At 55.9% G+C, this 12,309-nt stretch overlaps 1 protein-coding gene across 5 annotated transcripts in view; it reads right to left on the bottom strand.

The window, feature by feature from the left end:
* Positions 1-3,687: 3,687 nt before the first annotated feature.
* The window catches only part of ATG16L2 (autophagy related 16 like 2), a 13,936-nt gene continuing 5,314 nt past the window's right edge, over positions 3,688-12,309 (bottom strand). For 2 of the 5 annotated variants that reach the window (XM_019649401.1, XM_019649404.1), the window contains 15 exons: positions 11,981-12,054; positions 11,463-11,714; positions 11,210-11,275; positions 10,753-10,869; positions 9,636-9,698; positions 8,888-8,996; positions 8,421-8,526; positions 7,655-7,725; positions 7,322-7,393; positions 7,092-7,212; positions 6,663-6,768; positions 5,867-6,016; positions 5,564-5,611; positions 5,353-5,454; positions 4,643-5,018 (listed from right to left, as the gene is read on the bottom strand). In XM_019649401.1, the coding sequence (XP_019504946.1) occupies positions 4,931-5,018; positions 5,353-5,454; positions 5,564-5,611; positions 5,867-6,016; positions 6,663-6,768; positions 7,092-7,212; positions 7,322-7,393; positions 7,655-7,725; positions 8,421-8,526; positions 8,888-8,996; positions 9,636-9,698; positions 10,753-10,869; positions 11,210-11,275; positions 11,463-11,714; positions 11,981-12,054 (1,545 nt within the window). In that variant the 3' untranslated portion in view covers positions 4,643-4,930. Of the gene's footprint in view, positions 4,617-4,641; positions 5,019-5,352; positions 5,455-5,563; positions 5,612-5,866; positions 6,017-6,662; positions 6,769-7,091; positions 7,213-7,321; positions 7,394-7,654; positions 7,726-8,420; positions 8,527-8,887; positions 8,997-9,635; positions 9,699-10,752; positions 10,870-11,209; positions 11,276-11,462; positions 11,715-11,980; positions 12,055-12,137; positions 12,304-12,309 lie in introns of those variants that run through there. The other 3 variants (XR_002124778.1, XM_019649403.1, XM_019649402.1) reach the window with 3 other exon arrangements.

Here is a 12,309-nt window from a genome sequence, read left to right as displayed (position 1 = left end):
GTGAGAAGATGCCATCTGGTCCTAGCCCTGCCACCGCTCAATGGATAAGATAACCTTTCCCTCCAAACTGCCATATCCCCAGCTATAAAAGGAGTAGAAAAGGATCATTTCCAAGGGCTTACCCAACTCTTTTGTTCTAGATAAGTTCACTTTCTAGATGCAGAGTGAGAACATCACACAAAAAGGTTGCAGTATTTGACAACAGACTTTTCATAATGCCCAGAAATTGGGAAGAAAATCCAAGCCACTGGACTGTCCCCTGGGACAAAGCAAACCCTGGTCCTCCAGGTCGTGACCACATTCCAGGCTGCACTGTTCACTCGCTGCCCATGGAACCCAGCCGCAGCTTTTGGTTATGGGGCCAATTTACTGCCTAACCTTCTCTGAGTGGCTGTAAGACAGGAAAAGTCTGGCAGCCCTCAATCTTTGCATTTATTTTGCTCATTATGAAGTTGGATTTTTATGACAAAAATACAACCAAGTAACAAATTTTAGTTGAGAAAGGGGAAAATTGTCATTTGTCCCCAAATCCTACAATTGACAAAACCAGTCTATTTCCTCCTACACCCTCGCTGTGTTTGCTGTTACTGCTTGATCTGCCAAGAATCTAAATACCAAAGAGCATCCTGTACCTGAACCATTTTCCTGGTCCCACTGGCCAACAAACAAATGTACTTCTGCCGCATCTGTTTTGGAGAGCTCTAGTCTGGGAATATTTTACTGGAATATTATCCTGAAACAGAACAGAAATGAACCCACATCCCTTCCACACTGTGTGCTAAACACCTAAGCATCCTTCTTCTTGTCGCCCATTTGCTCCTGTGAGGGGCGGGCAGGAAAGAGCCAGGTCAAGCATCCTGTATTCAAGTCCCTCGGCTTCCTGAATGGGCTGTGACCTTAGACTCTTCCCTTCACCTTTCTGGGCCTTGCTTTCCTCATCTGTAAAATGGGAATAGAAAAGCAATGCAAACTTTCTAAGATCCAGGAAGATCAAAGAAGATAATGTACAGGTAAACTGAAATTAATTTTGACTCGTGGATGTGCATCTAGAGAAAGAAAACAGCCTGCACCCAGACAGGGTCTGAATCTCACAGATGGGTCCACACCTGGTGCCACCGGGATTCCTCCAGAGACCATCTTAGGGGCCAGGACCCACCACTACCCAATTGCTATTTGTCTTGTCAGAAAACTTATGCCCCAAGCCATGTTCTGGGCACTAGTGATGCAAATGACTCAGACCTCATCCCTGTTACCGAGGGGCTCGTATCTGATGGGACAGACTCAGGAACACCAGACTCCAGCCAAGCTGTCTTCCCAGGACAGAGAAATGGCCAAGGGGCAGTAGGAGCCCAGAACAAGGGTTTCTGTCATTTCTCCTCAGGTGTCAGGCCCATAGGGCCCGAGATCAGGCAGGGCAGGCAGAGGAGGTGATACACCCGCAGAACAGCCCTGGGAAGGAGCTGAGTCACCTTCAGTGAGGCCCAGAGCCCTGGAGAGGGAAGACTCGCAGATGGAGAAACTCCTTGCCCTGGCGTCACTGACTTGCCCAGGGTCTCTCAGGAAGACAACTGGGAGCAGAACCTATAACTGAGCCTCCAGAAGACCAGGCCAGCCCCTCTCTACAGAGCCTGAATGCAGTTTTCAGAAAAGGGAATCAGAGGCCTGGGTTCTTATCCCAGCTCTGCCGTGTGAGCCTGCGCGAGGCCCTGCCCCATCTCTGGGAGGCAGCAACTGAGCACTTGAGTACTGGAAACCTGAGTGGAGTACTGAACCCCTGGAGAGGTGCTCAGCACCAGGGCTCTCTACCCCACCCCCAACAGGGACTGCAGAGATTAGAGGCGCAGCCTTGTGAGCTGCATCCCCTCTGAGCACTTGCCCGCTCAGCCTGTGCCAGCCCCTCTTCCTCCAGGCCCACCTCATTTTCAGGACGCCTGGGCCTGTCTGGCTCCTCCAGGAAGCACTCCTTCCAAGTTAAGGTGTGTGTACTCCCTGAGATGTGGAACCTGCACCGCAAGGTGTGCTGTCAAATTCACCCCACAAAGGGGAGGTTTAAGGGAAGCAAAGGGGCCACTGTCCCAGGAGTCGAGTCAAATCATTTCCTGAGCACCTTTTCTGGGTTATCTAAACAGTCTTCACAGCAATCCTGAGGCACTTGCCCCAAATGGGGTAGCTGGTTAACAGCCTCCTGTTCACCTCACTCCTGTGGCTCTGCATGTCTCTCACTTCAAGGGACACTAACCCTCCAAGCTCAGGCCCAGGGCCCAGAATAGGAGATGCAGGGAAGGATTTAGGTTAGACATAAAGCTAGAGTCACCCCCTGGCAAGGGGCACACCACTGGGACACAGGGGACATGCCCTGCAGTGCTACCTAACTGGGAGCCCAGATTCTCTGATGTTTTGTTTTTAAAAAGTAGAACAGTCACAATATAGCTGTGCCAGCTGTGTGACCTCACATCACTTAACCTCTCTGAGCCTCAATTTTCTTCACCGTTAAAGAGATACTTACATCCCAAGGTGGTTGGGAGGAACAAATAAGATACTGCAGGAAAAGCAGTGCACGGGGCCTAACATAAGCACTGGGTAATGGTGGCTACTGGAAGGAAGCCATGGATCCCAGGAGGTGGGAGGTGGGAGAATGGCCTCTGCAGACACTAGGCAACTGGTGACTCCTGGTGGGTGCAGGGAGCTAAGGCATGAGGGCTGGGCCTATGGGAATCAGATGCAAAGAATGCTGGACTCCCAGCGTCTTCAACTTAGACTTGTCAAGTCCTTGAGTAAGAGAATGTAGCCACTTAAACATTTCCTGAGGCTTTCTCTGTGCCAGGCCTGATCCCAGGGCATACTTTGTCCCCATCCAGGTCTCCTCCAAGAGCTCCCTGCTGAAAATGGACGAGACAGACACAAACGGGAGCACTGGCTGGCGGTGGCACCTGGCCAGCCTGGCAGGGAAGGGAGGGCTTTCAGTGAGGGGATCCTGGAGGATACATATGAATTGGGCGCTGGGAGGGAAGAACCTTCTGAGCAGAGAGGAAATCACATGTAAGACAATTACATGTCAGAGTAGCAGGAAATGATGCAGCTGAGGCCAGCAGGGTAGCTCCAAGGCCTTTGAAATTCATGCTGAGGCGTTAGCTGCAAGCTAGGTGGGAACTTCAAAGGGTTGCACTTGTGACATGACACCTTAGAAAGGCACCATGGTAAGGAGAGGACTGGGTAGAGTGACATCAGGTTTAGAAGGTGGCCTGCAGTGGCAGCAGGTAGGGAAAGTGAGACAGCTGCCCTAGGCCATGGTGCAGAGAGGATGTGGGGTTGAGCGAGCTTATGTCAGGGGCAGATGAGGCCCAGGAGGCAGCCAGGTATCACCTAAAGCTCAGAGGACAGCAGGATGGCCACGAGCAGTGAGTAATTGGGAGTCAGTAGAGTGTAGATTTGGGTATTTAACCAACACTCACACAGCTTTTGACACGTGCCAGGAGCTTTACAAATATTAACACATTGAGTCTTTGAGGTGGACACTATCATTATCACAATTTACAGGTGAGGAAACTAAGACGCAGAAACGTTAAGTAACTTGCTCAAAATTTTCAGCTGTTCACAGCAAGATGGCCATCTGTGAATCAAGAAGTTCTCTCACCAGACTTCAGATCCAACACCTTGATCTCAGACTTCCTACCTCCAGAAGTCTGAGAAATAAATGTTTATTAAGTGTAAAAACAAACACACCAAAAAAACCATTCAGCTACTAAATGGTGGAGCTGAGATTCACACCCAGACAGTATGGCTGCAGAGTCCAGGCTCTTAGCTCTCTGCTGCTCATTCTGGAAATGGTTTCCAAAACCCTGGGACTGGCAAAGATTCCCCCCAAAGAGATTCGTAAGATGATATGAAGGCTGAGAGTTCTAGCGTGAAGCCTTTAACTCAGCAGCGCAGACCCCCAGAGGTCGGCCTCCATCACTCAGGGACGAAGTCCCCTCTACTGCCTCAGGACTGGCGATGGCTGCTCTGCTCACTCCCCCACCAGGCCCCAGGTTGATGAAGGGAGTGGGGAGCCCTGTTGGGTCTATACCTTGTACTTCAGATGCTTTTTGTGCAGATTAAATTTTATGCCAATGTAAGCGAAGGCCCAGGCCCAGCCCACCTCTACCCTCCCAGACTCACAGACACATAGAGGCTGTTGCCCACCCACTCCAGGCTCTGGGTCTGGAGCAAAAAAGTGGCTGGTCTAAAGGCAAGTCTGTGACATCAAGTGTACCAAGTACTTGACATCATACTCCAGTTAGGACCCTTTCCACCAGGGCCCTTCTGGGCTGCCTTCCCTGCTCCCTCAGACTCCCACAGCCCCTCCTGGGCCTCAGTCTACTCTGGGTGCCTGAAGCAGGAGGGCCCAAGGTGTTGGCTTGGCCTCAGGACCAGCTTGGACCAAGGGTGAAATTCCCATGGCTCCAAGAGCCGGCTGCCTTTTTCTGCTTCTGGCCTTTCTGTGTGCTGCCTCCTCTTAGACTTGAACAACACAAAGGTCAGACTGGATCTGCCCAGCTCTGTGCAGGATGAGGAAAGGCGGCCAAGCCCAGGTCTCCTCAAGCCACCAGCCCAAAGGCCTCTCTGTTCCCTAAATGCTGCAAAAGAGGCAAGTAGACACTAGTTTAAATACATTTTTTTTCCATTTTTAGTAGAGAAAATGAGGAGACAGAAATAAAAAAATACTGTAACCACCCCCTCGCAACAACCCACACTTTGTTTTTAAACAAAGAGACCAGGTCCTGCCAGGCCTTCCCCACTAAATGCCCTGAAGCCACCCCACCCCACACACACCACTCCTGTCCATACCCCACCTGCCCGCTGGCCCTGGAGCCGGGGGAAGCAGTGGGAAGCTGTCCTCTGGCTTCGAACTTCGGACTAGAGCTCCAGCCCAGGCAGGGGGGTCGTGGCACTAACGCCAAAGTACAATCTTCCTGGCCTGGTCCACGCTCGCCACATGGCTCCCAGAGTAGCACCAGGCCACGGCGTTGACAGCAGCACTGAGGAGAGGGAAGGCCAGGCTTCAGGGGTGCGTCAGGAGCCTGATGCTGCCCCTTATTACTGGACCTGGGAGGTTTGAGGTCCTCTTTAAGCCCATTTCCTGGCCTGTAAAATGGGCTCACAGGGCTGCGGTGAGGATGGAACAGAGCACATGTGGAAAGGCATCTTATAAACTGTGAAGGGCTCTGGGAGGTAGAAGGTGTGGGGACAAGGGCAGGGGATTCCAGAGCCCAAGCATGTCAGAACCTGGAATTGGCTCAGCAGGGCTGGGGCCGGGGCGGCACTGGCCCTGAGGCTGGGGTGGGCAGGTGGGTGGGTGGTGGCCATGCTTACCAGTGGGGTCCCCGTAGGCTTCTCTCCAATTTCCCAGTGTTTACATCCCAGATATAAAGGGCCCCGTCCCAGGAACCTGCCAGTGCATAGCTTCTGTCTGGGCTGCAGTGTCCACAGCAGAGCAAGAGAGAGGAGATCAGAGGTGAGGACACACAGAGACACAATCAGATGGGACACACTTGGGCATAGGCATGTGCTCTCACAGACACACCTGAACACGGCTTTGGTCCAGTCAGAACCACACTTGAAGCCATCAGCACTGAGGACAGACAGAGTCGAGTCACAATGGAAGTGGCCACCAGTCCCCTGCCCTCAGCCAGGAACTTCGAGAGCTTCCTCTCTCCATCAAAGTGTTGGCACCTCAGCAGACACTGGTCCAGAAAAGACCTCCAAGGAGCAACCCACCCACCCCCACCCCACCCCTGCTGACAGGCCCTGGGGGGCCTTTTTCAGGAGACAAGAAGCCCAGCTGCCCCAGCCAAAGCCACAGGGTCAGCAGCCACGTGGCAGGTACCTGAACACCTGGCGGATGTTGTTGACACGCAAGTCGATGACCTTGAGTGTGTCATCACGGGAACAGCTGAGCAGATGCAGCTGATCATGGCTGAGGCTCAGGGAGGTGACTCGGCCCTGCACAGGGATGACCTGGATACAGCGGGGCACTCTGAGGAGCAAGGACAGAGATGAGGGTGACAGGCTTACGAAGCCCAGAGGTAAACCTGGTCTCCAAGCACTGGGGCCAAGGCTGACAGTGATTAACTTTCCACTGCAGCCAGCCTCGCCCCAACGGGAACTTAGGCAGCCCTTGACTCGAAGCTGGAGCCCCCAAGACCCTACAGTCACTAAACTAATGCCAGAGGGAAAGCAATGGAACTCTGTCTTTACATGGGTGAAAGAGCCAGAGGGTTTCAAATGGCAATCACTACACACCAGTAAGGAGAAGCCTGCAGCAGGTCCAGAACTGGCTCCAGCACTGGCTGTTATAAACCACTCAAGCCCAATGTTGGGCTCTTAGGTTTAAAAAACAACCAAAACTTTTGTTCCTTTTGTTTAAAAAGTAGTAACTAAATGGAAAAAGGGGCTTCTACATCTTGGTGGTCAAAGCCCAGGCAGAGTCCAGTGGTTGGACAGAGAGCCACTGAGGTGGCACAGGTCCCCTGGCTGAGCCTTCAGGGGGCCAAGCCCAGCACAGAGGCCACCGCAGCTTCACTTCCCCGAGGTCCCCTCCACAGCTCCATGGCCAGAGAAAAGAAAGAGAACACAGGAGCCCTGTCCCTATGCCTCCACTACCCATAGCCCATGCCTGTCACCTGCTGTCCCAGAACCGGATCATCTGGTCATTGTGGCCACTAATGATGATATGGTCCCCACACACCACGTCATTACAGTAGGAAAGGACATTGATGGTCCTGGAGCCTAGGAAACAAGGAGCAGAGCCCCAGCTTCAGAGAAGGGTGGTCAGGAGCCCGTCCACTAGACATGTGAGAAGCCCCAGAGGGCAGGGTCCTCGCAGAACTAGACCCTGGGTGGCTTCCCTGCTTCCCAACCCAAAGCCTGTCATCAAGAAACTGGCAGAAAGCACCAATGGGGGATAGAGGAGGGGTTTGGGGAGATTTCACCCCAAATGTCTGTGAATCTCAGTATCATTCCCAGAGAGCAGGTTGAGGTCCCTCATGGACAGTCCGGGGTCGGGGGGAGGAGGGCAGGGACCCCAGAGGGTGGGGATGGGGGGGCCTCACAGGAAGCACGGCAGAGGTCCCATTCCTTTACTGTCCGGTCTCGGCTCCCAGTCACTGCCTGGTGCCTTGTTAGCTTGAATTTGGCAGCCGTCACCTTGTCTGTGTGTCCAGACAGCGTCTCCTGCCCCCCCAAATATGGACTAAGGGCATGGCCAAGACTCCATAACACCCCCTCCAAGCCAAGGCATGACCCCTGACCCCCCCAGGCTCCCTCCCCAGTCAGACCTCACCTTGGACTGTGCCTCTCCCACCTTCCAGAGCTGAGCGGCCTGATTATAAGTAGCTGCCAATATCTGGGAGCCCTGGAGAGATGGGAGTAGGAGGGAGGGGTCCTAGACTCGGTCCTGGACCGAGGCAACATCCCTCAGGCCAGAGAGCTGGGGCAGGGCTGCCTCAGAGCTTCCCACAGCCCAGGTCCCCCAGGCAGGCAGGAGTCTCTGGGCCCAGGCAGGGAGGAGGATTTGTGTGGGAGCCTGAGGGCCCAGTTCTAGGATACCCATGTGTTCCCTCAGGTCCCAGAGGCCCCACATGCCTCAGGTGTAGACTGGGGGAGACAGACTCACCGAGGGGTCGAAGTCCACACTGGTGATGCTGCCACCAGCTCCTTCAAGGGTGTGATTGGCCTCCAGGCGACCTGGGGTGACCACAGGAAGGGACAGGTGCAATGAGGTCACTAACCTCATGAAAATGAGGGGCTAGGACTGGGAGTGGAAAAATCAGTCTTTCCCAAGTTAGAGAACAGAATTGCTGGGTCTGTTGGGGCCTGAGCTGGAGGCGGCACCTTCCCGAACTGCCAGTAGGGGGCCCCAGAGGGCAGTTTGTCATCCCACCGGGCTGGAAAGGACCAAAGAAAAGGGACTGTCCCTAGGTCACACAGCAAGCCAGGACACCCAGTCACCACTGGCAACTCACCTCCTCTAAGAAGCCTCCAAGAGCGGACTACCCAACACGCAATCCTCTATAGAGCCCAGGGTAGCTAATGGTCCCCTGAGTGCTGAGAGTTCAAATGATAACAGAAGAAGTGGCCTGGTATGGACCCCAGGGACCTGCTCTTCAAGGCCTGTCCTTCCTGATAGGGGACCCCCACCTCTCCTAACAAGGACCATCTGTGCTCAGTCCTCCCATCTTGCAGGCCTAGACCCAAGGAGCCTTTTTCAGAACAGTGAGCCCAGAACTCTTGCCAAGGGGTCATCTGGCTGCTGCCCACAAAAATTTTCCAGGGGAGGAAACATAAAGAGATCTAAGATCTTTGCCCACCAAGGAGCAAGCTGGGGGGAGGGGGGCCTGGGGAGAAATCATTGGGTTGGCCTGCAGGGGAGAGACTCTCACCTCCCACAACATTCCAGAGGTGGATGAGGCGGTCAGCCCCTCCAGTGGCCAGGAGGCTGCTGTTGGGGCCAAAACGAACAGCATTGACCTCAGAGAAGTGGGCATCCTGTGGGGAAAAGAGAAGGCTGGTGCCCTTGGTCCTTGCCATACAAGCCTCTTTGTGCATGCTCAAGGCTCTCTCTCACATATGTCTGTGCACACAGGGGGGTCTCATCACCTCTGCCTAGACTCCTGCAGCAGCCTCCCCCCATGCTGCCCCATAATCCCAACTGGCCTTCTGGTCTCCCAGCCTTCTGTCTCTCCCTCTCCAGTGCCCCCCTACCCCCCATCATAAAAGGCTGTGGGGACCCCAGGAAAATTCCTGCTCCTGCTGAGGAGCCCAGCCCTGCTTCCCTGGCCCCTTCGGACCACTCCTGGGGCCCACACTCTACATATCAGCACCCCATGCATGTGGCCAAGCTCCTTACCAGCACATCCTGAGCCGAGGTAGGAAGTCGGGCCGCCACACACACAGGGATGCTCTGGTATCGCTGCTCGGGGACTCCCCCGACTGAGTGGCCTCTCCTCTTCTTGAAACTTGGGGGCAAGGGGGAAAGGGGGAGGGGTCAGGAGGGCATTCAGCAAGGCCTTCTGTCAGGGAGCCTCAAGCTCCCCTGAGGCAGCAGCTATAGGAAGTGCGCATGGAAGACAGCAGAGCATGCCCAGGAGGTACAGCAAGCGGAGGTTCCCAGCCCAGCCTGACCCCAGGGGTCCGTGTGGAGATGGGAGGGGCACAGAGAAAGGCACAGGGGCAAGGCAGGGATGGTGGATGCAGAGAAACCTTAGGGCTGGGGTTTCAGCCCTGGCCATGCCACTGCTTGGCTCTGTTACCCTAACCGAGTCCCTGACATTTCTGAAACTCAGTTTCCCCACTGAGTGGTAGTTTCTGTCTGGTCTCAGGCTGGAGCTCTTGGTCCTCTGTGAGGAAATTGGATGAGGGACAGAGCCTAGAGGATAGCCAAGCAGGGGCTAGAAATGAGGCCATGCACCCAGCTCCTACCTCTGGGGCTCAGCAGAGAATCACACAACTGCTGGGCAACACATGGATGGACAGACCAAAGTGCACATACAGACCAAGTCGGGGCTCCAGGAACCACACACAGGGCTCCAAGGGGCCCACCTCTACACACACACACACACACACACACACACACACACACACACACACACACTTACTCTAGAAGACTCTTCACCACATCCACACAGCGGGACAGCGTCAGGGACGTGGCGGAAGCAGACCTGGGGTAGAATAGAGAGAAACATGCTAAGGGACTGACCAGTACGTGTGCAGATAGCAGCCATTCATCTGCCAAGACCCCCAGGGCTCATAGCCTTTTAAGCCCAGGATGAGAACTTGGCTCCTTTAAGACCAGGAGAGCGGGATGACCCAGAGCAGTCCCAGGAAGGTAAAGGAAGGGAGGGAATTGTCAATGAAGTCTCCCAAAGTTTCCACCATGGTGGTAAGAACTGCCTCACCACCCGAGTGCCCAACAAAAGTTCCTGGGAGGCGATCTGGGGCCTCTGGAGGGGGTGGTGATGAAGGCACCCCCAGGCTGTGATAGCATAAGGCTGGGGGCAGGGAGGTGGGGGAGCCTAGACCTGCTGAGACCTCAAAAATGCCAAAGAGAGGGTGAGTCCTGGGGTGACTTGGCCCACAAGGTCTGCCATGGGCTTTGGGGACCAATGTCGTATGCCCCTCCCCAAGGTTCCTTCACTGCCCTAAGGCCTGGACACCAGTGACCTACAAGGAAGGGCTGGAGGAGAGCCTTCAGGCTGGGGAGTGTGGCAGGAAGGAGCAGCCTGACTGCCAGGCAAATGAAGATAGATGGGAAGACTGAGAAGAGGCACCTAAGGACTGAAGCCCAAATCAGGTCCCACCATGTGAGCTGACATCTGCTACACGTGCTCAGATGTTCACACGCGCTCTGATATGCTCACCCAGGCTTGCAAACTCGTGTGTTCTCATGTCTGTGTGTGCAGCCACATGCCTGCAACAGCTGAGCCCTGGGCCTTCCCCACAGGTTCCCTCCTGGTGACACCCTTCACCAGCCTGACACCCCACCCCCAGAGATCTGGTCCTGGAAGGAAAGAAAATGGTGAGGACAGGGGTTTGGGTCCCTGAGGTGGCACTGACTCCACGTGGCTCCAGGCAATGGAGGTCAGACATGTTCTGGGAGATCTGAGTTGTACCCCAGCGTCTCCCCAAAGCCCCTCCCAACTCAAGGGCTGGTTCAAGGTCCTACAGGAAGACTCTGGGGTGGGGTCCAGCTTAGAACTCTGGTACAGTCCTCACCTGAAGGGCCTCTTCCACTTCTCACCAGCCTCACTCTCCAGAAACTCGGGCTCGGCAGGCAGGGCAAGAGTCATCTCCACCCCCTCCTTGATCCCATCGCCTAGGGTGTCTGGGCTCCTGGGAAAGGGAATGGCGCTCAGGAAGGCCAAGGGACCAGGCCAGCCCCTCCCAGTCACAGCACCTGCAGACCCGGTGACAAGGGGGTCCATGTGGGTGCAGTACAGTGGGCCTGCGTGTGGGCTTCTCTGACCACACTGTCTGCATGTGCCCTGGGGGCTCGGTCTACGCGGGGAGGGGGGGGGCGGGCAGGACCGCGGCTGTGTACACGTGTGGTCAGATGTGCCATAGGCAGGTGTGGGGCAGGGTAGAACTGGAGGCAGGGGGCCCGAGAGCAGGGGTCTCCAGAGCCCGCGGGGCAGAGCCAGAGCCAAGGCTCCCTGCCCTTCACCACTCTTACTCGCTGATGCTCACTGTCCGCTTGGCAGCTTTCTTCAGCTCCTGTGACACCCGCGCCTGCTTGGCCCTGGGGGCAGAAAAGCATCCTGGGAGCCAAGCGCCAAACGCTGCTGCCCTCCTGCGATGGCGTGGGTGGGTCCCCTCTCGGTGGGGAGCAGAGCGAGGCTCCAGTTCCTCGAGGGCGGGGCCGGACCCCGCCCCGACAGGGGGCGTGACTGCGCGCCTTCCCGAGGGGCGGGACCGGGCGCTCTCACCTCTCGCGGCGCTCGAGGCGCAGGTTGCGTTCGGCTGCTGCGCGCGCCTTGCGCTGCACCAGCCGCTCCAGTAGGTCGCGCGCCTCCTCTTCGAGCTTGCGCAGTGCCGCCTCCTGAAGTCTGGCGCGGGCGCGCAGCGCCTCGTAGGCAGCCCGCTGAGCGGCGTTCCGCGCCCGCCGAGAGTCCACTTGCCGGGTCTGCTGCGCCCGCGCCTCCTGCAGCTGCGCCACGCGGGCCTCCAGAGCCGCAAGCCTGGAGCAGGGGGTGAGCCAACGTCACCGTCCAGTGGGGACGGATTTCAGAGCTGGGACAGACTTGCCTTTGGCCACCGCCAGCCAAGCAACTAAGGCAAGTCTCCCACCCAGCCTTCCACCCTCAGAGTCCTGCGGTTCCGGGCATTTGGGGACATAGGGAAAGCTGTCGGGCCTTGCTGGAGACTCGCGGGGTCACCCCGTCCCCCCTCCCCGGCAGAAAAGGCCTGAAGCCTCCCAGAGGTGGGCACGGTCCCTGCCGCTCACCTGCTCTGCCGCTCCTCCAGCTCGGACTCCAGGGTGCCCAGGGCTGCGCTCTTCTCCACCACCTGGTAGGCCATCTGGGGGAGATTAGGGGCCAAACGGTGGGTCTCTGTGTAGGATTTCAGCCAGGGGCTGCTACTCCACCCACACTCCCTCTTACTGAAAATCAAGCTGAGGTTCACGTAAACTTAGGGTCTTGCATGGTAATGAACTGCCTTTTCATGGAATAATGGAGGGACTTAGGCTCTGGAGTCGAACACCAGAGTTTCAATCCTGGCATCGCCACTTATTTTCTCTGTGACCCAGGGGTAGTCATTTAACCTCTTTGAACT

The sequence above is a fragment of the Hipposideros armiger genome, unplaced genomic scaffold, assembly GCF_001890085.2.
Source record: "Hipposideros armiger isolate ML-2016 unplaced genomic scaffold, ASM189008v1 scaffold_132, whole genome shotgun sequence".
NCBI lineage: Eukaryota > Metazoa > Chordata > Mammalia > Chiroptera > Hipposideridae > Hipposideros > Hipposideros armiger.
Note: the sequence above shows the minus strand (reverse complement) of the source record. Positions and strands in the feature narration are given on the sequence as shown.